Source organism: Manis javanica, chromosome 13 (genome assembly GCF_040802235.1).
Source record: "Manis javanica isolate MJ-LG chromosome 13, MJ_LKY, whole genome shotgun sequence".
NCBI classification, from domain to species: domain Eukaryota; kingdom Metazoa; phylum Chordata; class Mammalia; order Pholidota; family Manidae; genus Manis; species Manis javanica.
In genome coordinates this window covers 1,133,478-1,160,378 of record NC_133168.1, presented here as the reverse complement: position 1 = coordinate 1,160,378, position 26,901 = coordinate 1,133,478, and the positions used below count along the sequence as shown (strand labels likewise).

Here is a 26,901-nt window from a genome sequence, read left to right as displayed (position 1 = left end):
TACATCATTTAGAAGGTTTTGTTGTCTCAGCTTAAATATCTATAGAACATAAGCACTTTTAAATCTTTAGACTGTGTTAAGTATAGCACCACATATAAGATAACACTCTGAGCTATAATATACAGATCAGTATTCATGTAGAAACCAATTCTTTAATTCTGAAAGTTTTTCTTTAAAAGATGAAGCTGGTTTGATATATATGACCTTTAAGAAGAATTGCTCTTTTTGTAAAATCTTAATAAAATAAGACTATGGAAAAGGTAGTTTCCTTTTTTAAATTGGAAAGTATAAACCTAATGATTGCTTGTTCGTTATGCTTCAGAAGACCGGAGACTGACGAGAATTAGGCTTGAGATGGATTAATGATTGTGCCTTGAGCATTGACCCCCCTACACAGAATGTTATTGTTGTTAACAACCATTTGATCAATAAATATGAGAGATGCCCTCTCAAAAAGAAAAAAAAAAAACCTAATGATTGTTAGTTTATTATGTGTAACAGGATAACAATAAAGACATGGGTTTTTTTAATCCTTTTAGATCTCCTGCCCCCCAGAAATACCAGATGCTGCTTTGTGAATGACAGCTGACAGACTAGAGCAACTGGAGCATCTAGGAGACTTTTAAATTACTATCCTTAATTTTATGGGTGTCCATTATGTTTATAATAAACCTCGTGGCTGAATGAAGTCACCCGTAACTGCCAGCAGTCAGTACTCTAGAATTTTTTTCTCCCCTACGTTCCCAACCATCAGCCCAGGAAGAATTAACATGGGCTGCAGAGTCTTGCACTATGTCCTTTATTATAACCTAGAATAAATAATGGAAGTTTTATATCTAAATCAGACATTTTAAAATTGAATCATTTCAAACAGAAATGAAAGCTATCGGTATGAAGGAATAGTGTAGTGGTTTGTTTTCTTCTAAAGCAGGAAAAGTCATAAGGCAAATCTAGCATTTAAATTGAGAGTTTCTTGCGTAGTATAATGGTGATATCTAGAGAAGGCAGCATTCTGTTTAATAAGAGAAGGTCAGTATTTATGTTTATGGTCTGGAAGTGTGTCATAGAAAAGGTGGTTTCTGACGGTAGTGACCCAAGATGTTCTGATGTCAATTATTTCATCATGACAGTAGAACTTCCAGAGTTCAAATAGAAATATCCTAATTCCACTATTTCCAAAGTGAGAGGTTCATTTTATTCTTTCTTTTAAAACCCTGGTGAGTTCCTGATTAGTACAGGCCAGGCACTATGTAACTGTTGGATTCTGAGTCCACCTTACGGAACTCACTGTCCAGTGGAGGAGAAGCATGTATTTTCTTGAAAAAATTATGTGCCGTTATGGATATAAAGTAACCAGAAATCCCCCAGTCAAGGTTTAGATGAAACCCTAATAACCCCCAGTCACCGACAGCAGGTGCCGAGCAGAGCTCCCAGCACTGGCGGAGGCGGGGCGGCCAGCAGCCGCACGGGGCTGCGGGACTCCTGAAGTGTGGCTGGTGTGACCGAGGCACTGCGTCGCTCGCTCTGATTGATTAGGTCCGAGAATCCGCACCTGTGCTCGGGTGAGCTGGTTCTCCTGCTGCCCATGGGGGGCTGAAGGACAGCTCATCGGCCGCTGCCCAGATGCACTGACCATGTGAGAGGAGCGCGTTCCCAAAGAGGGTCCTTGCGCTGATGACTTAGAGCTGCAAATACATTGTACGAAGATCTAGTTATTAGCTTTCTACGCTCAGAATTTGAGTTTTTCTTTTTTTCTTCTGATAACATTGCAGTTTGGACCAGAAAATCCCTTTAGGACGCAGCAGATGGCTGCCCCTAGAAATATGCTTTCTGGATATGCTGAACCAGCTCATATCAATGATTTTATGTTTGAACAGCAAAGAAGAACTTTTGCCACATACGGTAAGGTGATAAAACTTAGTTTCAAGTTTGACCTTATTAGAAGTGACCTTTGTGTGTGTGAAAATTTATTTTACCTTCTTGCTTTTTAAATTTAGCAATCTGGATTCCTTCAAAATGAGTGGTGTGTTTCCTTGTTCTTTCTTTTTCTTCTTTTTGAGTTGCACCAATCATTTCTATTTTTCTTTTTCAGAATAATCACAGCCTGTCAAAGTTAAACAATTAAAGTTAAACTAAGGAGATGAGTTTGTAGGGCTTTTTTAAAATTGAAATATAATTGATATACAATCTTAAGGTTGTTTTCATGTGAATGCAGTGGTTCACCAGTCACCCACAATATGTAATCCTCACCCCCACTAGTTCGGTTACAATCTGTCAACATAGGAAGATGTTACAGAATCACTGACTGTATTCTCCATGCTGTACTACTATCCCCATGACCAACTTATGTCATGATTGAGGATTTTTGTGTCCCTTGATCATCCTCCCCCTCCCCACCCACCCATCCCAACCCCTCCCCCATGGTTACTACCAGTCTCATCTCAGTGTCTGTGAGTCTGCTGCTATTTTGTTCATTTTATTTTGTTTTGTTTTTAGATTCCACAAGTAAGTGAAATCATATAATGTGTGTCTTTCTCTGCCTGGCTTATTTCACTGAGCATAATATCCTCTAGGTCTACCCATGTTTTTGCAAGTGACAGGATTTCTTTTTTATGGCTGAGTAATATTCCATTGTGTATATGTATCACATCTTCATAAATTTATCTATTGGTGGACACTCTGATTGCTTCCATATCTTGACTATTGTAAATAATGTGATGATAAACTAGAGGTGCATATATCTTTTTGAATCAGGGATTTTGTTTTCTTTGGATAAATTCCTAGAATTGAAATTATTGGGTCATATGGTATTTCTATTTTTAGTTTTTTGAGAAACCTCCCTCATATTGCTTTCCACAGTGGCTGCACCAATTGACATTCCCACCAACAGTGTAGGAGGGCAGGTAATGTGTTTTCTTATACACATCTGTAAATACTTACACAGATGGGAAGGTGAACTACTATTTTAGCTGTCATTCTAAATCTGCTATGATTTTTAAGTACTAGAAATATTCTGTGGTCTTAAAAACAGAATATTCTCTGTTGTACTTGGTAATGAATGCTTGTTATTGATGGTCCATTATATGGAAGTTGCTGTAGAAGTTGATAAATGACAGGATAGTGTTGAGGTTACATTGTCTATCTTCTTACACTGGTTGATTTTACTTTGTTTCTCAAATCTTACCTCTGAAATATTCTTGTTGATCACTCAGGGGCATCAGGAAATAGAATGGCCACAAATTCGTTGTGTAAATTCATTACATCCTATCAGTGGTGGGGTTTCAGAAAGTTAATGCGCATACAAGATCGGGAATCCCCTCTGAAAGAAGGTGGTCTTCATAATGTGCTTGTTGGTGGTTCCCAGATCACGGGTCCTGGTCGTTTGTACCGGGTTTGCCCATGTGTGGTGCTGGCTTGCCCACTGGTCTCTAGTCCACATGCCCACTGACTAACACTCATCACCAGCTGTGAAGAGCTCAGGTGGGGCAGGCGAGCGAAGTATGTTTCTATGCCTGTCCTAGTCGTGGTCTTTATGAGTGAGTCACTTATGCTGATGTTTCTTTCCCAAAAGAGCAATTGATAAAGAAAACTTTGATAGTCACGTTTTTAGACATCAGCAACATTGTCTCTTTTTTCTTTAGTCTTCTTTGCAGTTACAATTCTAACAGCTCCCCCTTCTGTTCTTATAGTGGAGGTCTTTCTAAGTTCTGAACAAATTCTTCTGTCCTGTCTACAATTAACTTCCATTATCATGAGGTAGGATTTTTTAAAAAGGTAAAGGAAACAGCATCATGCGAAATATGTATTCAGTGATGCTTTTTAATGACAGTTATTTTCATTAAAAATAATGTAAACAAATTTTTAACATTCAGAGAAGAAAAGCTTACCTATAATCCCACTATACTAAAATACCTACTCTTAGATTATGGTCTTTATCTCTCCAAGTCTGTTAGGTATGCATATTTGTGTTACAGAGCTGTAGTCATTCTGTACTGAAAATTATGTATCTCACTATTTTATTTAGTGCCCTATCATAAGCATTTTTCAGTGTTACTTTATAAATCTCAAAGCTTATCCTTCTTAAGAGCTCCATAGTGTCCACTGTTTGCCTATATCATAATTTACATAATTATTCTAATGTTGGAAAGTTAATTTTTTCTAATTTTTAGTGAGTGATGCAAACTGATTTAGTATAAATTAGTTCAGAGGTTTAGTACAGATAGTCTTAGTTTATTTATGACATATTCTTGGGAACTGGTTGTACAACAGTTGTCTGATATTGGGTCATATTTCACCATGACAGGGTTAGAGTTGACTCTGTGCCGAGAGTCACCGCTCAGACTGGACACCTCCAAAACTATCTGAATGGGCCAGTGACGCTTCCGGTCCAGTAAAATGGTCATAAATGATGATACCCATGGCGTGAAAAAGGGATCACATTAGAAATGAAGCATATATGCAGCTCATAAAAGGTCTGCTCCACTCAGCCTGAATTCATTACATTATAGCCTATAGTAAAAGACTTTTAAAGACCTTGCTTGTGTTCTTAGACTTTAGAAAGGTCTTAAGCAGTAAGAGATAGCTTAAGTCTCCTTTAATGTAAAACACAACAAAAAAATCCAATCACGTTAGTACTGATAACTACTTTCCCTCTTAAATTATAGCAAGAGTAAGTGTTTAAAACTATTCAGTTTTGGTTTTAGAACTGAGTTTGTAAATCAGGCTTTTTTTAAACAGCTGGGCTTTTCCCTCCCCTGTTAGGAGGTGGTGGGCTAGGACAGAGGTTGAAGGCATAAAAGAGGACTATGGCACTGCCCTGTGTCAGGCAGCCTGGAATCCAGCAGCCAGTTGCAAGACCAGGAAAATTCTGGTCTGTCTCCTTTGTGATAGATAATCTTAGAACTGAGAACAATTTGTTTGCACTAAAATTAATGAACTAGCCAACCTCGGGTCCAGCAGTCTCTTTTTTTCTTTACCCCCAGGTACTAAGCAAATAGCTTTCGTTAACCCTCGCTAACAAGAAAGTTCTTGTCTGACTTTGGGCAGTGACTCCTGTCCACTCTTCTGTCGTGAGTGACCCGTCAGCCCGTCTCCTTCCCAAAGCCCCCGGGCAGCAGGCCTGCCTCGCCTCTCCGCTGCGCTGCCTCGCGTCGGGGAGAGGAGGCCCTGCACCCAGCTTCACGCGAACTGCCATACTCGTCGCTGCGTGGCCGCCGGGATGCAGAACACACGCCGATCCTACTTTTCTTCCCATTTTTAGATAGTTGTAGCGACGTTAGAATCTAAGCGTAGCATTTCTGGAGAATTCCTGTGTGTGGCAGCTTCAGCCCGTCGCAGCGCCGGCGTGCGGAGCCCCTGCCGTGGGGACCGCCCCCCGCGCCTCCCGTTCACCGACTCGGCGGCCGGGCGCCCCGCCCGCAGTCGCCGTGCTTGGCCGCCCGTCTCGGTGGCCTGCTGGGCGCTCTGCCCTGGTCTCCCCGCGGCCTCGTCCCCGGCTGCCCCGGTTCGCGCTTCTCAGGGAGCTTTCTTCTCTTCCTCTTGTTATTTTGCCCAGAATTTTCTCTATTCCAGTTTGTGGGGGTTTAAAATAGAATTTAAAACAAACACGTTAGTTTCACTATAGTTGTTATTAATGGGGTTTTGACTTCAGTATTAGAAACTCTTTATCAACCACTTTAAAATGATTTTTTAAAATACTCTCCTGAAGATGTCGTCATCATGTTAGCATTCCTTGTGTCTTGGATTTCAGATTGGCTCTGGTTCTCACTATTTAAAATGTGGGTGTATATATATATATATATATATATATATGTTAAACTGCGGTAAAATGCTTTTTGCAAAGTGGTAGTGAGTATCTTTGGGCATAAAACTTCATGGGTTGTTGTTTTTTTTTCATTACTTTCTTAAGGTGAATTCCTAGAAGTAGGTCTAAGAATATAAGTGTTTTTAGAACTTTTGTCACATGTTGTCACATTGCTTTCCAAAAGAACTCTCTCAGCTTACACTGCCACCACCACATACGAAAGTCCTGGATCCATATGATCGGTTTTCCTCTGTTTTTTTGATAAAATACTGTACCTCTTTATTTTAATTTTATTATTTTGGACTACTAGTGGGGCTGAAAGCTTTTCCATGTTTGTGACTGTTCTTTTGCAAATTGCTTATAATCTCATCTCATTTACCTACTGGGATATTAGTGTTAATAATCTTAAGGACCTAATTAGAAAGTTGATACAGAGCCATGACAAATAAGACTAAAAAGAAATAAAGTAGACATTAACTCCATTAAAAAGATAAAATGGGAAATAAGCTTCAGAAAGCTAGATGAGATAATTTCAGAACTAAAATGCATATCTATTGACTTACCTGAGATGTAGGATAGTAGGAAACTAAGTGGACTGGAATTCTGAGGTGTGTCTTGTTCTGTCATTGTCTGACTTCCCGTAGGGCGTAGAGCTCAATGTTAACTTCTTTAACTTTGTAAAAGGAAAAAGTGCTGTTACCCACTAGCTACCTGGGGTGGGGCCAGCAGTGGTAATGGTGACAGTGACAGGAGAGATTTCACCACCGAGGATGCGGAAAGGAAGACGGCACTAGCTCCTCTCCTCAGAAACAAGGCTGGCTGGCAGGCCGGACTGGGTGTGGTGCTGACCGGGGTCCCCCTCCCTTCCCTCCCCACGCCCCACTCCATCGCTCCGCACACACAATGCAACACCATTTATATAGCTATAAATCACCTTCCAGATGGAGGTACATTCTGCATACATTTTTAGGGTAAGATGGGGATCTTTAACTTAGGGTATGTTGGTTTCAGTTTTGTATGAGCCTTATAAGAACTCTCAAAAGATCCTTTACAGAAAACTATTCTGTACATCAGAGGTGAAAAATAAAAGTAACTCATGGGATTCGAACCTGTGATCTCAGAGACCTTAGTCCAAAGCTGCCTTTCGGTGATCAAGCTCCCTTGTGACAAGTAACGTGATTTAATACTGGAAACACCTATATGCAAGGGAGCTAATAGCCAGTAGGTGGTTTCTCTGTAGCGTATCATGAGGGTGAGCTGTGCGTCTACATCTTCAGCTTGTTTGAAAAGTATGTTTTGTGACAAGTCTTTTTCTGTTCCCCAAAAGAAGTTCCCATTAGTCTTTAGCTAGAAAATTAAAATGTTAACTATATCCACCAGGATGTACCCTTTGAAAAAATGGGCTAGTACTTTTCTATATTCTGTGATTGCTCATGTGGGTCATAGGCCATAGACCGATTAATGAACTAGCTATCTTTTGTGAATATCCTGAAGTATTACTAAAACCGACTTTACCGAACATTTACCAGGCTGGCACTCCCACTTGAGGAAGAACTGATTTAAGTTAATACAGACTTTCTTTCCTTGAGCCCCCCCAAATAGGCCACTGAGCCCTCGTTCTGTGTAGCTGCAGCTGCTGTCACTGGTTGAAGGAGTGTATGTATGTGCTAGTAGGTATCAGTCAGTTCTTGTACCAAGGAGATAGTGGCATATGAAGTAGAAATAAGTCATTTTAAAATCAGGAGGGAAGACTGTCTTTACTGAGAAAGGTACTTTCAAAATAATAGTAGCTACATTTTAATATAATTTACTCTCTTTTTCTTATTATTTATTTACATAATTGATAAATTATAATTTGATATTGCCATGTATTATCTCTTACCAAAAAGAAAAGTTTTTAAACTTCCAAATGTGTAATGTACATACATTTTTAAGCTCTTAGAAAATTTAAGACTAAAATGTGATACCTTGGCCACAGAGTCTCTTATATGTAATGTCAACACACTGGATTAATCCTGTAAGACACGTCCAATTCTGCTGAAATCCTTCATGGTCCAGCTTGGGAGCTGGGTTAATTGTTCTAAATAGAAACATAACTCAGGAAAGAAGGATTGGTCCTAAATTAAAGAAACACTTTCAACATCTGGGAAGGAAAATATGAAATGAATATATTTATATAATAAAATGTAAGTGGCAGAAATAGAGTCACTAATATGTACTTTTTTCCTTCCAGGTTATGCATTAGACCCTTCGTTAGATAATCATCAGGTGTCTACTAAATATATTGGTTCTGTAGAGGAAGCTGAAAAAAATCAAGGTAATTTATTTGAAATACTTAATATCAAATAAATATGCCTATAATTGTATTACAGACTGACTTTAGACAGTAGGAAAAAACTAGTATTTTTTTAACCTGATTTTTTTTTTTTTTTTAGTTGAGACAATAAAGGGAAAAAGTTCAAAGCAGTATAGTTTAGAACTATTATGGTTTAGAATTTGCTTTTGCGACCTAACTAGGTGACAACCTTGTGGGGAAAAAATCATGGCACTTCTTATTGTGAGTTGTTATGAGTACTTGGCATGATGCCAACCTTGTAGAGATCCCTCAGGTTATGATTAATGTACAGCTAATTTTAGCAGTTTATTTCTCAGCACTAATGTCAAGCTACACTTTTATAGAGCAAAAAAGAATTTCATTGTGCATGTCTGTGGAGATTTGTCATTGAAAGGTTGCCTTGAAGGCTGAGTTTGATATGTGTTAAAAGATGTTTGTGCTTATAAGACAAAGCATCATACTCTTAAGTACTGACTTGTCACAAAGCTCATGAGCCCCTGGGAAACTTACCCATAAAATGCTCATTAGAGAAGCAATATGCCAGTTGCTCTGAAAATGTACATGTTCGGGTCCTGCAGAGCCGCATCTAGGAGCCCACCCTAAGGCAGGGGTTGCACAGATGCACAAAGATGTATGTGTTAGGATATTCAAGCCAGGACATTTAAAAAAATAATACTAAGTAGTTTAAAAAGTCTGTCCAACAATATAAGATGGGCTTAATGAAATTTTCTGCAGACATTATTAATGTAAATATTTTTACCATAATGAGGAGGTATCCATTAAATCCTATTAGTAGACAGCAGCTTCCCCAGAAATATGCATAGTATGAATATATATGTAGCCTAGTATAAAAAAAGTTAGAACTGTATGCATATGTGTGTGTGCAAAATTTGTGTGTATGTATTGGAGTGATATACACAACATAAATCTGGATTCATAAACACTGTGGTTTCCTTCAAGTAATTTTTTTGCCCTATGTATTTTCATATATTTCTTCAAGGAACATGTAGTTACTACTTAAGAAATAAAAAACAAGTAACAGATAAAACTAAAAAAAAAAAATAAGGCTGGTTGTACAAGGAACCCCCATTTCTACTTAGTAGCTGTGGACCCTATATTATCAAGTTGCCTTTGGCATATGAGCTAGATTATTATTCAAATAGAATTTTAGCCAGCTTTTGTTGTAACACAGTCTAAACGAAACTGAGCTGAATTAATATAGATAAGCACTTACCTGTAAGCCACACCTCTGCAAGCCGTATCATGATGTTACATACTCCCATAAACCCTTCTTTTAACACCCACACGTTGTGAGGCACCTCCTAACTAATCAAATCTCAGACAGCGTCTGCTCTTTAAGATTTATGATATTACAGGTGAAGTTTGGATTGAGATCACTTGGAAAAAATACCAGATTCTTGTGAAACCTTGTTTAATTTCTATTGTTTTGTGACAAGTGAATCAAGGATATCAATTACTTAATGTAATTTAATTTAATTTAGTTTTTAAATGATAAATTTTAGTTTTTTCTTGCTTCAAAGGTAGCTTTATCATTATTTAGCAATATTAAATTGCTGGGTTTCTTTCAGAAAGTGGTAAAATCCAGTGATGTAAGTGTATGATTCATTAAAAGGATTGTATACTACTTTAGGATTACATAGCTAGGTCTTTTCTGTAAACATACTATAATTTGCAAAATTTACAGTGATAGAAAGGTACTGTGAGCAGAAGGTTGAGTCCCTGCTTTTGTGTAGCATGACTTGATGTATCTGACAAATTCACTTAGATTTTATTCTGTGTTTTTTGTGAACCTCTGGTCACTTGAACAATCACTGTTTTTTAACCACATGAAGTAAAATTTCATATATGCTGCTATTTTTTTTTAATATCCATATTTGTGAAATTTTTTTATATTTAATATAGGTTTAACTGTGTTCGAAACTGGTCAGAAGAAAACAGAAAAGAGGAAAAAGTTCAAAGAAAATGATGCTTCTAATATTGACGGCTTCTTGGGACCATGGGCAAAATACGTGGATGAAAAAGATGCAGCCAGACCTTCAGAAGTAAGCCTTGGCCACCCCCTGGCCGTTGGGGGCAGCCCCGTTACCGTGAAAGGAGGCTGTGTGACTGATCTTGAGGTTTTCTAGGACAACCAGATGACTAAGAAAATTTCTCTCCCTTGGTTGATTGAGAAAATACAGAAAGATTTCTTTGTTTTTCTTTCAGATGTTTTTATTTATATTTTTTCTTATTTATTTTCTTTCATACTTTTCTATTAAAATACAATATTGAACAATTTTTAATAAAAATCACCTTGATAATGCTGTTAAGTTACCATAGAGCTGTCCTTCTGATACCAGATATTCAGATAGTGACTATAAAATCAGCCTTTTAGGATTGATGGTGTATTTTATTTATTCATTTACTTAAGGATTTTAACAAGGTAATATATCTGTATTGTTTTGTAAAAAATAATACCATGAAGTTTATAAAGAAACCTGTACAGTCCTGCCCTGCCCCTCGCTGCCATCTGGTCCGCCACTCACTCTTCCGGGTCTGAGGGGTACAGCAGGGGGCAGGGTCGAGACACTCCTGTCTTCGTGGGGCTGGCATGCTGGCTGTGTCTCAGCTTATATGCATGTGCTGCACTTTACTTACACTTTAGACGTCATCTGCTGACCTCTGTGTCATCATAAAGATTTACCAATACCCACCTTCCCTGCGGTGCTTCTCCTATAAAAGCGATGTCACAAATCTGTAGTCGTCACTTCTGTCCTTATGACTATGTAGAAGCCGTTTACTGAACATTTATACTAAAATTCATTTTCCTTTCTGGTATTAGATTTTCTAACTGCTTCATCTTTTTATGTGCATAATTAGCATAATATGTTAGATTTATTTCTAGGTTTCCAGAAGGATGGGTTTTGTATAAAATACCTTTAAAAGTATTAACTAGTGTATGCGTATGTTTATGTGCCATTTTGTACTCTGTCAAATAGCTGAGGTTGTTATCCAGGGCCACATACTTGCAGTTATTGCTTCACCAAAAAATAGAACTCGTTCTAAAGAATTCATAACCAACTTTGGGCATGATAGTGTTCTGGGGCACCCATTCCAGTGTTCACTCCTTGACTTCCTCAGGAAGAACAAAGAGAATTGGATGAAATCACAGCCAAGAGGCAGAAGAAAGGCAAACAGGAAGACGAGAGACCTGGGGACGAGAAGACGATCTTACATGGTGATGTATTTTTTATGCTTCTTTACTTTTCTGATAAGCTTTCAGATATTTACTGTGTTCTCTTCTATTCATACAGTATCAACTGCCTTTATTAATCGGTTGTTATAATTCATTTATTAGGAATAATTATATTGGGCAGTTTGCATCCCAAAGAAAGGAGAGCAAATTCTTCTCTGTTCTAATAAAGGAGAGAAAACAGCAGGATTAAACATAGCCCCAGATAATTTTTTGAAGTGCCAATGAATAAAAAAAAGGTAGATAAAGAAGAAACCAGAATGTTCCACAATCTGTTCTTTCTGCAAAACAGACTCTTTGTGGTATATTAATACGGCCCTAGTTATTTTAACCTTTTGTTTTTAACCCAAGCCAAATATTCTCCAGATATCCTCACGGTTCATAACTGTTACTAAATTATTCTTTAAACTTTGTTTTTCTCATGAATAGATTGGAGAAGATTATCATAATTTTGCTATGTGGAAGGAAATGCTTATTTAGGAAATACATTCCAAAATAAGTTATAAATATTCTCGAATGTACATGGTTCATTAATAGTTGTAACTGTGAAATTATTTAGTGATTATCAAATAATTCAGTCTTGGTAGTATTGCTTGTTCTGATGTTATATCACATATCAAGTATTCAGGTTGGCTCTCCAGTCTCCTGGGTACCGTGGGACTTGCAGCCATGCCAAGGGTAACAGCCAACATTTGTCACGTACTTTGTGCCAGGCTTGCTGCTAAATGCTGTATATGCACCGTGTCATTTACTTCCCACAAGTGACTTCATTGTAAAATTAGCCTTGAAAGTGGAAAAGAGAAGGAGCCCAGAAGCGCATAGAAGAGGAAAGAGGGAGAAGGATAGTTGACATTTCTGTCTAACTCTCCCCCTTGCCCTATTCTGCTTCTGATCTTTGACAGTGACTCACTAAGCCCATGTATAATTTTTTCTTCCCTCGCTGTGATTCCACCACATGAAGGCTCTTTTATGTATCACTGAAATGTGTAGCTGAGCGAAAGAAGTACAGATCTTATTAAAGGGTCCGATGTCGTCTGGGTATTTAGGAATTCCAAAATACTACCTCTAATTGTAAATAATAGCAGTGACTTCAGGCATGAACCTCGAGCGCAGTCTTGCTCTGAACACCATCAGTGTCATTGTCTGACCCTCGATGTGGAATGATGTCTCTCTCTATGAATAAAACATCTGTCATCCTTTTAAGGATAGAATTTCACGACCATAGCATGAGTCGTTCACTGCTTCCCTTTGCTTCCTTGTTTCAGTTAAAGAAATGTATGACTATCAAGGCAGGTCCTATCTCCACATTCCTCAGGACGTTGGTGTGAACCTGCGCTCGTCTGTGCCACCCGAGAAGTGCTACCTTCCCAAAAAGCAGATCCACGTGTGGTCCGGACACACAAAGGTAGCCCATGGGCTGTTCCTGCGCGTTGTGTGGTAGTGAAGCCGACATAAAGATCGAGCTGCCGGAGCGGGGCACTGGGAAGGTCTGGGAGAGGTGCAGGGAGGGCAGGTTAGAGCAGGGGGCAGGCTGGTGATGAGCTGGGGTGGGCTTTGGCTCTGCCCACACGCGGTCGTGGGCTGACCAGCCACGAAGGTCCCCTGGATCGGCCCTGATGGGGCATTCACAATTTGCTTCCTCACCCCGTAAGGTGGTTCCTGCCACAGTTGACTTCTCATGGGTTCCAGAGCCTCAGTAATTTTGCCTGAGCTCTTGGGGCTCCCAGAGAAGATGAGATGGTCCCTGGCTTACAGCTGTGGTGATACTTAAACCTTTGCAGAGGCAAGATATTGAATACTTTTCATGTTGATGTCCTTTGTCATCCGCACAATTCCAACTGAAGATTCGTGGCTCTTAGTCAAGAGCCAAGGGAGTAGCCGGGGCGGGGTGCTAGCAGCCGGGACCCAGGCTTCCCTTGGGCGAGGAGGTCAGTGCTGAGGTTCAGAGATAGACCATCACAAGCTTAGAGTCTGTAGGCTGCTCTTGGAATGCTAGTGAAGGTTCTTCTGGGGCATGATTTTGGAATGAAGAAAAACAGTGAATTAGGTTGTTTAAAAAACTGTCCTTTCCTAGTTAGCTGACTTTCATTCTAGCTGATTCATAGACTGCTTCTGACTGTTGACTGACACCTTCTTACAGGGCGTCAGCGCCGTCAGACTGTTTCCTCTCTCTGGCCATCTGCTGCTCTCCTGCTCCATGGACTGTAAGATCAAGGTGAGCCGTCTGTCCGCCCCAGAGCAGGGCTGCAGAGCCAGAGGCTCCGCCCGGTCTGCCTGCGTGGTGCTAAGGCAGTTCGGCCTCCTTAGGCAATTAGAGGCTCTTTGTTTTCTTAGGCCCCAGGAGTGTCCAGTTTATGAGCTGCTCCCAAACACGCTGGTTCAGACACGGTCCTGTGATCCCGTCAGCCAGGCCCTTTGTAAGCTTAGAGAGCTGATGAGAATGTAATCAATCACATCGGCTTTAGATACTTAAATATTTACTCGCAATAGTGTGTTTTCATAGAGGTTTTGGGCACGTGATGGAGTTTGTGTGTTCCTCAGAACCTTAGGAAGTGGGGCGGACCTGTGATGCAAACCTCATTTTTAGAGAGTAGATCACATGATTCATCCTTTTCCTGTAACTGTTAGTAGGCACCAAGTGGCAGAAATGCTCCCAGCCTCTTCCCCTACTTCATAGTCTTGGGAAGCTCCCCTTTTAGATGACGTCCAGCTATGGAGCATGATAGAAAGAGCTCAGGTGCCATTGCATGTCCACTTGAATCTGGGGAAAGCCTTTAAACACCTGAAAGAAGAGCTCTCACCTTCCGTGGGTCCTCCGTGCCGGGACCGTCAGGGTGGCCCATGATCATCAACCCTGCAGCACTCTTGGGGCTCGAAAAGTTGAGTCATTAAGACTGTTCTCTGTGAATAATTCACGGGTGTGACAGTCTGTAAAGGCAGCTTCTCTGATGAGACCGTTTAGGCATCCGTCTCTGCTTAAATGACAGCCAACGGTTTGGAGTAAAAACTGTTTCCTTTGACCTTCACTGTATCCAGTCTGTGCTAATTGAGATTCTTTGACCAATTATGAAACTGTAGAACTCACTTTAGTTCATTCCTATAAACATTTATTAGGTCCTATTATGAACAAGGAGTTGAGAATAAAAAATAATGAAGGTGCTGCCCCTGCCCTAGGGTGGTCGTGTCACTGTGACGGGAGTGGTTACATAGAGGCACAGGTGCGTGCTTTCCAGGAGAAAGCAAACCTCCATAGGAAGGAGGCGGTGGGGGCTCCGAGGGAGGAGAGTGTGTCTGAGAAGAGTGAACAGAATGAATCGGCATCGTATATGCTGAGAATTAAAGTCTGTGGTTTTTGGACTCTAGAATCTGAGAGGCACAGCATGCCTACATAGTCCAGGCGAAGGACCAGGCCCTGGGGGGCCTCCTGGTACGCTGTGGGCCTGAGACCCCACCCTGTTGGCCCTGGGTGGCCAGGAAATGCTTCCAATTTAGAGCACCGGCAACAGGGCAACGACTATATTTGCCGCAGGCAAGAACATAGGGAGCTTTGAAGCTATTGTATTGATTCACTAACGTGTTGAGAATTAATAGCCTGTTGATTTTTTAGTCTAGCTCATCATTTCATATAGCTTCTATAATGCTTACTACTTCAGGAAGTTCAAAAAAACCTTCCAGTACCAAAATGTTATAAACATGGCAGTTTTAATAACATTTAATTATTTTAAAGTAGTTCATAATATTATATAATTAGCTTTCCATAGTAGAAAATATGTCAACTATAGAAAAGAACAAGAAGAAAATGAAAATCACTTGTGTAAGTTCTCTTGATATTAGTATCCGATTTCAAAGTTGAGTGTGTGTGTGTGTGTGTGTGTGTGTGTGTGTGTGCATGCACGCCAAATAGTAGCACACAGAGACCAGCACCAAGCAGTGTGTCGTGATATGTGGTGCCTTCGGCCGGTTTCCCTGACACACAGCCGTGTACACACACAGCTGGTATGTGACTGCTTTGGTGAATCAGAAGTTGCCATTATGTCAGTCTTGTCTTGTATTAAACTTAAAATTTCTTTGTGTTGTTTTTTCCCCAGCTGTGGGAGGTTTATGGAGACAGGCGCTGTCTGCGAACATTTATTGGTAATACTTCTTTTCTCTCTGGCTATAAATCTGTTTGAAAAGACTTTTAAACTAAAACATTGACAGTAATCTTCCTACACTGACATGAAGGAACGTCTTCCTAGACTGCAGCTGGGTCAGGAGGGACCGAGTCTCCCCGTGCAGACCGAGAGCGGGCCAGGAGGGGAGCACCAGAAGCAGAGGCAGGGCCGGTGGAGACACGCTGCCCTGGGGGCCACGTGCGCTTAAGAATCCCTGGTGGGGAGGTGCGGGGAGGTGGCAGCGGAGGGACGCAGGCGCAGGCCAGTGCAGAGGCCCTTGTTCTGCTGTCAAGGCCGCTCTGGCCGTGCCAGGATGGAGCCGAAGCTGCCTGGAGACTTGGGAGGGCAGGAAAGCAGCATGTCAAATGGAAGCTTGCAGAGGTCACGGCGGCAGCGTGGAGGATGCCGTCGTGGACTGAGCGTGGCAGGAATGAAGTACGGGGTTGTTTCGTTGCTCTGCACTAAAGATACCGAGAGCCTGGACTCAAGCTGTGGAAACAGAGAGGAAAGGAACAGGGTTAAGGTCAGCGGGACTCGGTGACTGGATGTGAGGGATAAGAGTGAGGCAGGAGTGCAGGGTGATTTCCCGGCTGGATGGGCAGTGGGGCCAGAGAGGGAACTGACGGGACGGCGAGGTCAGACTTGTGGAGCCGGAGCCGCTGAGGCTGGTGAGATGAAAATGTCCGGATGGTGGGCCTCGAGGAGAGGTTGGGGGTCGGCAACTGAAGCCTGTAAAGGATGAGATGGCGCGAGCCCCTCCAAGGGAAGAAGGCCAAAAGGAGAATGGCTTTTTGGAAGACTGCCCTTTTGGTAGAGAATAGTTTCTTGTGTTTGCCAGGTTTCATGTGAAGGCTCGTTACTTCTCCAGATCTGACTGTACCACATTGAGACACTATTTGTGTGACTAGTAGTAGCTCTGTTTATAGATTGAAGTGGGAGTGTGTTCTGTGCTTTGTTACAATTTTAGGGCCTTGCTGCCCGGGCTCTCAGCAGTGTGTGGGGGGTCCCTGCCCTTTGCCCTGCACTGGCAGGTGGCTTTTCCATGGCAAACGTGGCATGTCCTGCCTCAGAAGGGGCAGCTCTGCCTGGGACACCTGCCGTGGCCCCTGCTGCCTGACTCGAGCTCTGGGGTGGGCATCAGGGCTGCTGTGTGCAGCTGGCACCCTTGGGCTCTCTGGGCTCGGTCATGGTGGGGTGGTAGGAAATAGGAAAGTTTCTGCTTCCATGTAGCCACGTCTTGTCTCCGTGACTTTCTGAGGAATTGTTTGGTCTGGTAGGACTAATTTCCAAGTAAAGCACTTAAAATTGATGTATTGTCAAAATGATACCTTAAAAGAGAAGTTAATGTTTGTTTCGAAAAGACTTAGTCTCTGTGATTCTTAATCCACTTCCATGAAATTTGGCAATGTGATCACAAAAACGTGCAGTTATTGAACAAGAGCTGTCACCTCCGAGCCTTAGGTGAGGGCCGCTTTGGTTTCCCTACATGTCACCAGTTGCTTCTAGCTCACCGGCAACACCCGGCCCGTTGTTCTCCTCGGGCCCTTGGCGGGGTGGCTGCCAGCCGTGTGTGTGACTGCGAAGAGTTGCCATGACAAAGCTTCGTTTTTAATGCTGGATCTCTATTCTGGGTTCCTACATAAATGTCATGCATCAGAATCACCTGAGGAACTTTTTGACGGGGCAGTGGGGGGAATGCACCTGCATTCCCAGGCCCACACGTTGTGCAGATTCTGAGCCAGTAAGTTGGGGTGGGGCTGCAGTCCCTCCAACTCCCTGCGCAGTTTGAAACCCACTGCTCAGTGATTTTCTCAGGGTGGCGAGGCTTTGTGGGAAGACGCCTGCCCTCATTTGCATTTCTGTTGTCTCCGCCCCTAGGCCACAGCAAAGCTGTCAGGGACATCTGCTTTAGCACAGCAGGGACGCAGTTCCTCAGTGCAGCTTATGACAGGTACCTGAAGCTCTGGGACACTGAGACAGGTGAGCATCCTGCACGTGTCTGTTGCACGAATGGGCTCTTGCAAGTGGAAAAGTGTGGGTGGCCTTCTGGGCCAGAGGCGCCTCCTGCAGCTGCGGGTGGTCACGCCACTGACTACGAGCTGGTGTCACGAAGTGTCTTAAGTTGGCACACAGCTAGGTAGGTAGCTTGTTCACATTTGTTCCCAATAAACACAATTCATAAAGCAAACACACCGATAGACAAGCACATTCGAAATATTCCATAGACTGTTCAGTTGGTCTTCTTGTTCCCCTACGTCCCCTGTCAAACTGCATTGCACATGATAGCACCGTGAATGTCTGATGGACTGAATTGAATTTTATTGCCCAGTTGACTCAAACGTAGGTCTAAACTTCCATGGGCCAGTTGGTTTCATATATTCAGACATGTTAATTGCATGAGTACATTGTGGCTAGTATTTTATTTAATAGAGAACCATCTTGCATTTTACTGAGTTATAAGGGTAAAGATAATAGCTAGTATTTATTAAACACCTGCTGTTTACCAGGCATTGTACTAATAATTAGTGCTTAAATGGTTATCTCATTCAATCCTTAAAATATCCCTGTAAGATAAGTACTGTTGTTACGATAGAGGAACCTGAGGCTTACAGAGGACACTTTTCCAGGGTCATTCAGCCGGTCAGTGGCCACACTGGGTTCGAACCAGGGTCTCTGTAATGCCAGAGCCGAGCTCTTCACCTCTTGAACAGTGGTTCTCTTCCCTGGCTGCGTGTCCTAATCACCTGGAGAGCTTTATCTGTTCTGCAGCTGATGACACAGACTTACTTCTGAAAAAGCTTTCATTATAAATCACTAAAAATATGTGAAAAGGAACAATAGTGTCAACGGTAAAAAATAAGCAGGTTTTCTTTCCTCAAAATTTACTAGCAGATGACCTCTAGATCTTAATCCCAGGGTCGTCTTTAAGTGGTCAGATTCATTTCACCTACTTTAACTTGGGTGTCTGGTTCTAGGACAATGTGTATCCAGATTTACAAACCGAAAAGTGCCTTACTGTGTCAAGTTCAATCCCGATGAAGACAAGCAAAATCTCTTTGTGGCTGGAATGTCTGACAAGAAGATAGTGCAGGTAAGGCTTTTCAGGGAAGTCCAGTGGAATTACGTGGCCTGGTTGCATCAGAATGGAATAAGCAGTGATGTCTCTGATGTTGCTGCTCTTAGGGACTGTTGGTGGTCTGTTCTTAGTGGAAAGCAGCAAATTCATAAAAACATGATGTTGGGGATCTCGTGCTTCTCCACCTCCTGTGATTATGACCTTTGTTTGCATAAACTGCTCCATTTCTATCTTTACCTTTTCTCTTGTTTGATGAACAGTGGGACATCCGAAGTGGAGAAATCGTGCAGGAATATGACCGGCATTTGGGGGCTGTCAACACCATCGTCTTTGTCGATGAGAACAGGAGGTTCGTGAGCACGTCTGACGACAAGAGCCTCCGAGTGTGGGAATGGTGAGTTTCTGTCAGCAGAAAGTCTGGTTTATATAAAGCAAGCCATTGAAAGAAGCCTGATCGTATGTGGCCACCGGAATATTCTCGCATCTCTGATGTCTGGCTTGCCCACTGAACTGTTTTAACTCTTGAAGTGCCCAGAATATGGGAATAAAAATTTAAACATGCTGCCTTTCTTGGGCTTTGGATGGCCTTTCTAAAGGACATGTTTGTTGAGTTATTTGTCATCCATGGTGAAAAGTTTATATCATGCTGTCTTGCATTATTTTATTGTATTTTTTGCTCATCTTTTCAAAGTCACTGGTGAGAAGCAGGAGGCACAAATGTACAGACTGTGTCAGTCACCCTCGGGGTTGAGTATGCGATCCCGAACTCAGAGCCGGCCCAAAGAAGACTGAAAAATCCCGTAACTTTTTAAATGTCTACATTATGATTATTTAATACTGAAAACCACCCCATGTCATCACGTTTGTAGCCTGCCATCTGTAGCCCATAGTGGTAGAAAACAAATGTAATTGGAATATGTTGGCTAATCTTGTTTTCACAGAGAGAAAAAAAAACACTTTTGTAAGTCAAGAAATACTAGTGCTAGTTTCACCTCATTACCATAGATCATATTTTATAATTTATCCACAAAGAAATGCATAATAATGTTTTGGTTAAAACGAATGTTTGGCTGGAGCCCAGCCTGTTCTTACAGGCATTTCTGAGGCCAAGCTCAGCCGCAGCTGCGGCCTGTCCGGGAAAGTGTGTCCCCCACCCCTGAAGCCGTCCTGAGGGGGGAGCCTTGAGCTGCGGCCAGTAGTTTCCTCCTGCATTTGAGCCCCTTTGGGGAGCCGGGCAGGTCCCTGACCATGGTCAGGAAACGTGGGCCATTGAAGATTTGGGTGACTTAACCACAGTTTCTCCCACACTTAGCACGTCATCCCTTCAGGTTGCCCCCAGTTAACAGAGTTGACTATACCTTATATGTAGTCTTAATGTCACCCCAAAAGACCATGATTTGAAACCATCTTATAACTAAGGTCTTTCTTACCTCAGAAATGTTACACGCAGAGAATCTGATACGGGCACCAAATTTTACATGAGCCCCCTTAGACCATTTGCATAATACTCCAGAAAATAAATACACATATACTTGTTTTGTTTACATATGTTTGACAGATTGATTATACTTCAATTTTTGGATGTTTCTATCTTATGATATTCCAGCTCCATTTTAAAATGTGGAATAAAAGAAACGTAAATTATGCATCAGTTACAGGGCTTTAAGAAAATATGTGTGTTTTCTAAATTAGAGCATCGGTCTGCAAAGTATTTTGATTAAATTAAGGGGTGATGTTAGCATGTTGTTTTTCCGTTTCAGAGCGTAAGAAATAGTCTTAAGAGCCACAGTGCTGTCTCGTAAATGACGGCACCCTTTACCCTTCAGATCAGTCCTCGCCTGCCATTGGCGCCTTCCCACCAGCCCTCACGTGAGGCGCCTCTTCTCCGTCACGCCCTCAGCTTCTTAGTGCCCCTCTTCCTGGCAGGCTCCTAAACTTAGGAGAAGGAACTGAGGGTTGGGCTCTCCCTCTGTCCCCAGCACCCGTACAGCGCCCTGCACGTAGCACACACTCAATGTCTCAGGAGGTCATGATTGTCATAGTCATTAATGATGCTGTGTTTATGGAACTTGCTCTGTGTGCGGGGCGTGCTCAGCATCTTACATGAACTCTCTCAATTTAATGTGCAAAAGCAGGCTTTGGAGACAGGCATGTTTACCCTCCCATTTTGTAGGTGAGGAGACTAAGAAAGGTTGTACATGCTTCAGTTTCTATCTTTCTCTCTCTGTATGTGCCACAGGTTTTTGCTATGTAGGTACCAACAGGCTTACATGGAACATCCGGAGCTTGAGTTCTTAGTCACATGGGTGCCTTGTCCTGTGAATGAAGGGTCCGGTGGGGAGAGAAGACAACTTGTAGCCACTTTGATTGTCCGAAAGCAATGAATGGGAGGCGGGGTCTTGCTGCAAAGAAGAGTAGGGGGCGGAACATCTCCGGCCCCCCGCCGCCCCCGCCATCCTTGAAAGCAGTTCTCGGGATCCTGGCAGCTGGCCTGGGAGCGGGAGGGAGGCCCTGCGCACCCCGTGGAGCCCACCCCGGCAGGAGGAGGGTCGTCGCCCCCGGGGCCTCCCAGCAGGGCCTCGGCCCACCTCTGTGCCCTGTGCCTGCCCAGAGAGAGGACACACACCGAAGGAAGCTGTGCAAACTAAGGCAGTTGTAGAGGAGAATGAGAATCCAGTTAGGCACTGAGAGGTCTGGGCATTCTATCAGCTAAATTCATGAGATGTCATAGACATGTTTTTTCCCAAAAGTATTTATTTATTTTTACAGGTTGACACTACCGTTTACATTTTATCTTTAAATCTTACAGGCTTTTGTTTGTTTTGCCAATGATTTTTTAATTCCCGAATGAAAATTATTTGTAAGATATAGTTACTAGCTTATTATATTGAATTACAATTTGTAATTAGAAAATACTGTTGTGTTTATCAGTGATGCCTAGCAGACGTTTTTACGAGCAGTAGTGAATTTCACAAAGTGTTGGGACTCATTTCTGTTCCAGACTCACTATGCCAGGAATTGTTCAAAGAAGGGATCTGTTTAAATCTTTTTGTTTTCCTTGCAGTAAAACATTGACTGATGTGCCCCTGGACTATGGTTAATTTAATTTAGCAAATGCTCTTAGATTTTAATCCATGTTGTAAAATTATTAGCCACTAATAATAATTACGAGGAGGAAGAAAATGTTGAACCTTTTTCAGATTGAGGCTCTTTTCAGTACATTTGGGTCATTCTGAATGTCAGCCTCATCGATACTGTGGAGGTAGCTAGGGCTGGGAATTTAATAAATGATACTGTCCCCAGGTTGTTCCTGAAAATGTTTTCCTCTGACCAAGACCCTGGTAGTTTTTTAAAATGCATGGATTCGTAAGATGGATAGAGAAAAATCTCTACTTAAAAGCACATTATTATTGGAGTTGTTACTATTATTGCTATTACTGTTTTCCAGTTATTCAAAGTCTTGGAACTTGAACCATAGTTTGAAATTGAAAGTGCTCCATTATATTATGTTATTCATCAGGTTACATTTCCTACCCATCACCCTGTAAAAAATACTTCTGTCCTCTCATGAAATACCACAAGCCCGAAATCCTTCAGAATTACTCAAGAATTTTTTTATCACAGAGAATATTAAAAATGAGAAGGCACTTAGAACTTTTGACGGATCTAGATTTAGGTGACCAGTTGCAGGTTTTTGTTGTTTTTGTTTTATCCTTTGTATCATTCACTTGAGAGTTTTTTAAGTGCTTTTTCTTCCACACCATACACATTTGGAATACTTTGCACATAAACAAAAAATAAAAGGTGCCCAGGTACGAGCGCTTACTCTCCCCCGCCCGTCAGAAGCCGCCCTGCCCTCGGATCCCGCAGCCTCGCCGGCGCCCCTGGTGCCGCTGGGGGCTCTCCAGACCCGCCCACGGCAGACCGACCAGCCAGGGCGGCCTGGCAGGTAGGACGAGGGCACTCCCGGGAGCTTGCCTCAGACGCCGTCCGCCTACCTCGGTACATAGTCAGATGACTTCACTATTGAAGAACTTTAGTAGCAGGACTTTTTTTAACATAAATGCCAAAGTTTAAATAGAGTTAGAAACCCAAAGCAGTGCCACCGACAATCGTCAGGAAGTTTCTTTTGAAGCAAAGGATTCATAATAAGGAGCGGGACGCCGCTCTGGTCTCCCTCCTCCAGGAAGTCCCGTGGAAGATTCAAGTTGAGAATGTCACGAGTATCTCTTGTTTCAGAGGTGGTTCCTCTGAAGGTCTCTTCAGACTCGCTCCTGATGCCTGGTCTCGTTTTCAGGGATATCCCTGTGGATTTCAAGTACATAGCGGAGCCCAGCATGCACTCGATGCCTGCGGTGACCTTGTCTCCAAACGGTGAGTCGGCGGACGGACGGTGCCTCAGATGCGCCTCTGCCACCCGGGCGAGTTCTGTGCCCGGAGGGGCTCCGGCCCTTTCCCTCCTGGGGGCCTCGCAGTCCCACGCTTGTATAAGGCAACCTTCCCAGCGTCAGAAATAACCACTGGTTTTCCTATGTGAGTCACAACACCCTTTCTCTTGCTTTTTAAAAAAGTAAAAAAAGAAACTGATTTGCAACTGACGTTAGCTAAGAATCTACTTCCATCTGAGAACTGGTTTTGTTTTAATAATTCTCCTTCCAACAGAATGTGTTCAACAAGTCATTTAGTGATTTCCTGTGAACTCCTTTCAGGGGATGGGAAATCTCCATCCGACTCACCATGCTGAGCACACCTCCCCAGTGCATGGCACAGGATTTTCTCAGACAAAAATAAGAAAGCTCTATTTAAAGCTGTTTTCTGTGCAGTGACGCTTGCCTTGTAAGCACAAGGTAGTTTGTGCTGCAGACACTGACGGCAGCCTGTGGACATAGGCACAGCTCCACGTGAGGGTTACCGAGGAGGGTCTGGTGTGTGGCAGCTCTGTACACAGCCCCTGGGAGTGTGGAGCACAGAAGGGACAGAGCTGGCTCTTCTGTGGAGACATCTGCCACGGGCGAACCGTGATGCGTCTTGTCAAGAAGAGCGCCCTCACTGGGTCCTGGTTTGGTAGTCGCCATAGTGTGTACTCTGTCACGCGTCCCTGTGCATCTGCAGCTCGGGGAGTGTGCCTCAGACCACGCGTCACAAGCAGCAAGCCTCTGCTGAGCACGGCCGTTGAGCCGCACGGCCTGTGGGCACCGGTAGGGCCATTCGCTCAGCTCACAGGGTCTGCGGTTCATCAGGTGTGGGAAGGGAAGACGCTGCAGTGGGGGCGCCAGGGCTCTGGGGAATCCCGGGTAGATAGAGGCGCTGCGGCCTTTCAAAAACAGTTACTATCTTTTTTTAATCATATCTTTTTTTCTGAATAATCCTAGGTTTTCTTACCTAGAGTCAATCTTTCTTTTTTCCATAATTAACGTAGGTGCATCTCTTCCTCCCTATGGTTCTTCTGTCTTCCATTCTACAAACCAATTGCATTTCATAAAATTTTAGTTTAGGGCTATTAACGCTGAACTCAGAATTTCTTTTTATCCTTAAATAAAAATAGCTTTTATATGGAGAGTGCTCGATGGTATAGGATTGTATGAGAAAAATCCATTACTTTATATGTAAATGCCTCTTGCCAGTGGCAAATTTGTAACACTTTACTGGTATGTTGAGTTCATTTTCCTTTTATTATATAGTAGTTGAGAACAAAAGAATGTATTTGAAATAAAAGGTCTTTTAAGCTTTTCAGCCTTTCTCTAAAATATCTTACTTATTGAATTTACAGGGAAATGGCTAGCATGCCAATCAATGGACAATCAAATCTTGATTTTTGGAGCACAAAACAGATTTAGATTAAATAAGAAAAAAATCTTTAAGGGCCATATGGTAGCAGGCTATGCTTGTCAGGTGGACTTCTCCCCAGACATGAGGTAAGTTTGATTCTCATGTATTTTCACAGTCACACGTGATGACATAAACTGCTGTGCAAATAACTCCACTTTTAAAGTCACTTTCCTGTGTGCAGTGATTGTATGAGAATGTGCAGATTGTCAAAATGCCAGGTAAAAAAGCAGGACAAGTCATGAAAACTACATTTGCTTTCTGAGTCCTTCAGTAGCTCTCCTTCTGTGGCCTTTAACAGATGGTGAGTCCCTGTGTGTATAGTCGGGGCCCTGTTTCTCCTCTGCCTCTCTAGCAAGCAGGCTGGGAGGGCTGTGGTCCCCGTACGATGTGACTGGGTGACCACCAGAGGAACTCCTTCTGGGCCGCGCTGTTGAAGTTCATGGCTTCACTACAGCTTTCCGGTGCTGAGGCCTCAAATCCAGGTGCAGAGTATTTCTGGGCAACACCAGGTTTGTGAGACCTGGAGCCTTTTTGTGAGTGAACCTCTGCATTCATTCCCCCATTCTTAGCTAGACTGTACGGGTGCAGGTGATTCAGAAATCCCTGTGACCAGGTGTGTTTTGCTTGATAATTGGGCCTCAGGCTCCTACTTCTGAGTCAGGCTTAGACATATTCAAAAGACCCTGGAGCCAGAAAGTGATTCTAAAGTGGCCGAGTCTACTACAGTAGGATGGGTCCCAGTATGTTCACTGGCTCTGTCTGGTGCTGGTCCCCCTATACTGCTCTGACCATCTAGAGAGTGATTGTGATACAGCATTCGTTGTGGCTCTGGGTCTCCCCGTTTTCTAAGTTAAAGGTGATTTTTTACTTGGGTTGGTAGTGCAGGGGGCCTTCTCCATAGATGTGTATAGACTGCTTTATGCTCAGCCTCGCTCCGAGCGTGGGATGCTCACATTGCCTTTTTTATGTTTCCGTTCTCTGTGCCGTATCCACTACTAGTTTAAGGTGTTTGAATAATTTGAATTCATTTTTCTTTCCCTTGTAGCTATGTGATTTCAGGAGATGGAAATGGAAAATTAAACATCTGGGACTGGAAGACTACCAAGCTCTACAGTCGGTTCAAAGCCCACGATAAAGTGTGCGTGGGTGCAGTGTGGCACCCTCACGAGACGTCCAAAGTCATCACATGCGGCTGGGACGGGCTCATCAAGCTGTGGGATTAGTGAGATTAATCCTTAAACATCTAGGATCATTTTTGATCCCATATCCTATTTAACTATATTTAATTATTAAATGTGTTTGAGTGACAACTCGATTTACAAATTATGATTTCTTACATGACCTTGTGAGGTTAGCCCATTGTTTAAAAAAAAGTTTTGGAAATTTGGCTCATATAATTTCATTGCCAGCTTTGTTTTATTCTTCACAGATGATGTTTGTTCAGGGAATGACCCTTGACTTCTATTTGACAAGTAGCTGCTGCCGGCAGGCAGTTTGGGTTTACCCCCAGGATGGAATGAGGGGACCCCTTTGGAGTCGCGAAGGCGTCCCTAGTGGATCTGGGATTCTAAAGGGGGGTGTAATTACTGGCAGGCAACTCAGAAAGGTACCATATACGCCGTCCTGCCCACAGACAGGAGACGAGGAGCGGGGACGATATAACCACACGACTGGAGGAAGGGGGAGCCGCGCACAGTCACCGTCATGTTGTTTTCCGCGGGTCGGTTCTGACCTTCTGGGTGAAGTTCCGCTGTTTCTGCGGCATGTGGCGCACATTCAGCTGTGAGTCGGCGGTCTTCTCTGGCCACAGCTGTCCTCTAACCATTAAACATTGCCCCCAAAACACCAGGCCAGTTCCTGCCTTGACATTCTTCTGGTCAGTAGACAGGACTACATATAACCAGAGAATTACTTTATTTTTGAAGATAGAACGCGAGAGAATGAGTCAAGACCTTAAGTTTTATTTGTATTTCCTGTCAGTAAGGACCTGGCTACTTTGAGAAATCAGTCCCTTGGGCCGTTGCTTCACAGATGTCACTACTGAAAGCCTCCTCACGGGACACGGTATGAGGGCATACAGCCCAGAACGTCACCCTGTAGTTTCTCTGAAGTTGTATGTTTTTACCTTTAAAAGTATTCTGATTTTGCTTGTGAATATATTCAACAGAACCTTTTAAGATTTGGAAAAGTTCAGCTTCTTTCCATGTCTTTGAGTGAAGTTGACACTCGAGAAAAACGGCCAGGATTCCCCAGTCTGAGAAGCAGTGACTGGGTGATTCATAAAGTTTAAAAACTTCAGATTGTGAAATCAAGATAACCTTTTGAATAAGTAGCTAATAGCACTTTAGTTTGATGAGCCGTTTCCCCTCTTTTATTACAAATCTGTATCAGATGTTTGAAATGTTTCGGTACCACTCCAAAAAGGTGGGCTCACGGGTGCTCAGCCTGCTG

General features: G+C 42.7%; 1 protein-coding gene across 2 annotated transcripts in view; it reads left to right on the top strand.

Annotated features, from left to right (window-relative positions):
• The window catches only part of CDC40 (cell division cycle 40), a 31,326-nt gene extending 5,561 nt beyond the window's left edge, over nucleotides 1-25,765 (top strand). Inside the window, exons 3-15 of one of the 2 annotated variants that reach the window (XM_017667142.3) lie at nucleotides 1,773-1,902; nucleotides 8,037-8,120; nucleotides 10,062-10,201; nucleotides 11,280-11,376; nucleotides 12,657-12,796; nucleotides 13,532-13,606; nucleotides 15,480-15,525; nucleotides 17,424-17,525; nucleotides 18,521-18,636; nucleotides 18,882-19,015; nucleotides 22,919-22,995; nucleotides 24,392-24,536; nucleotides 25,496-25,765. In XM_017667142.3, the coding sequence (XP_017522631.2) occupies nucleotides 1,773-1,902; nucleotides 8,037-8,120; nucleotides 10,062-10,201; nucleotides 11,280-11,376; nucleotides 12,657-12,796; nucleotides 13,532-13,606; nucleotides 15,480-15,525; nucleotides 17,424-17,525; nucleotides 18,521-18,636; nucleotides 18,882-19,015; nucleotides 22,919-22,995; nucleotides 24,392-24,536; nucleotides 25,496-25,673 (1,464 nt within the window). In that variant the 3' untranslated portion in view covers nucleotides 25,674-25,765. The remainder of the gene's footprint in view (nucleotides 1-1,772; nucleotides 1,903-8,036; nucleotides 8,121-10,061; nucleotides 10,202-11,279; nucleotides 11,377-12,656; nucleotides 12,797-13,531; nucleotides 13,607-15,479; nucleotides 15,526-17,423; nucleotides 17,526-18,520; nucleotides 18,637-18,881; nucleotides 19,016-22,918; nucleotides 22,996-24,391; nucleotides 24,537-25,495) is intronic. The other variant, XM_073220788.1, reaches the window with a different exon arrangement.
• The last annotated feature ends 1,136 nt before the right edge of the window (nucleotides 25,766-26,901 follow it).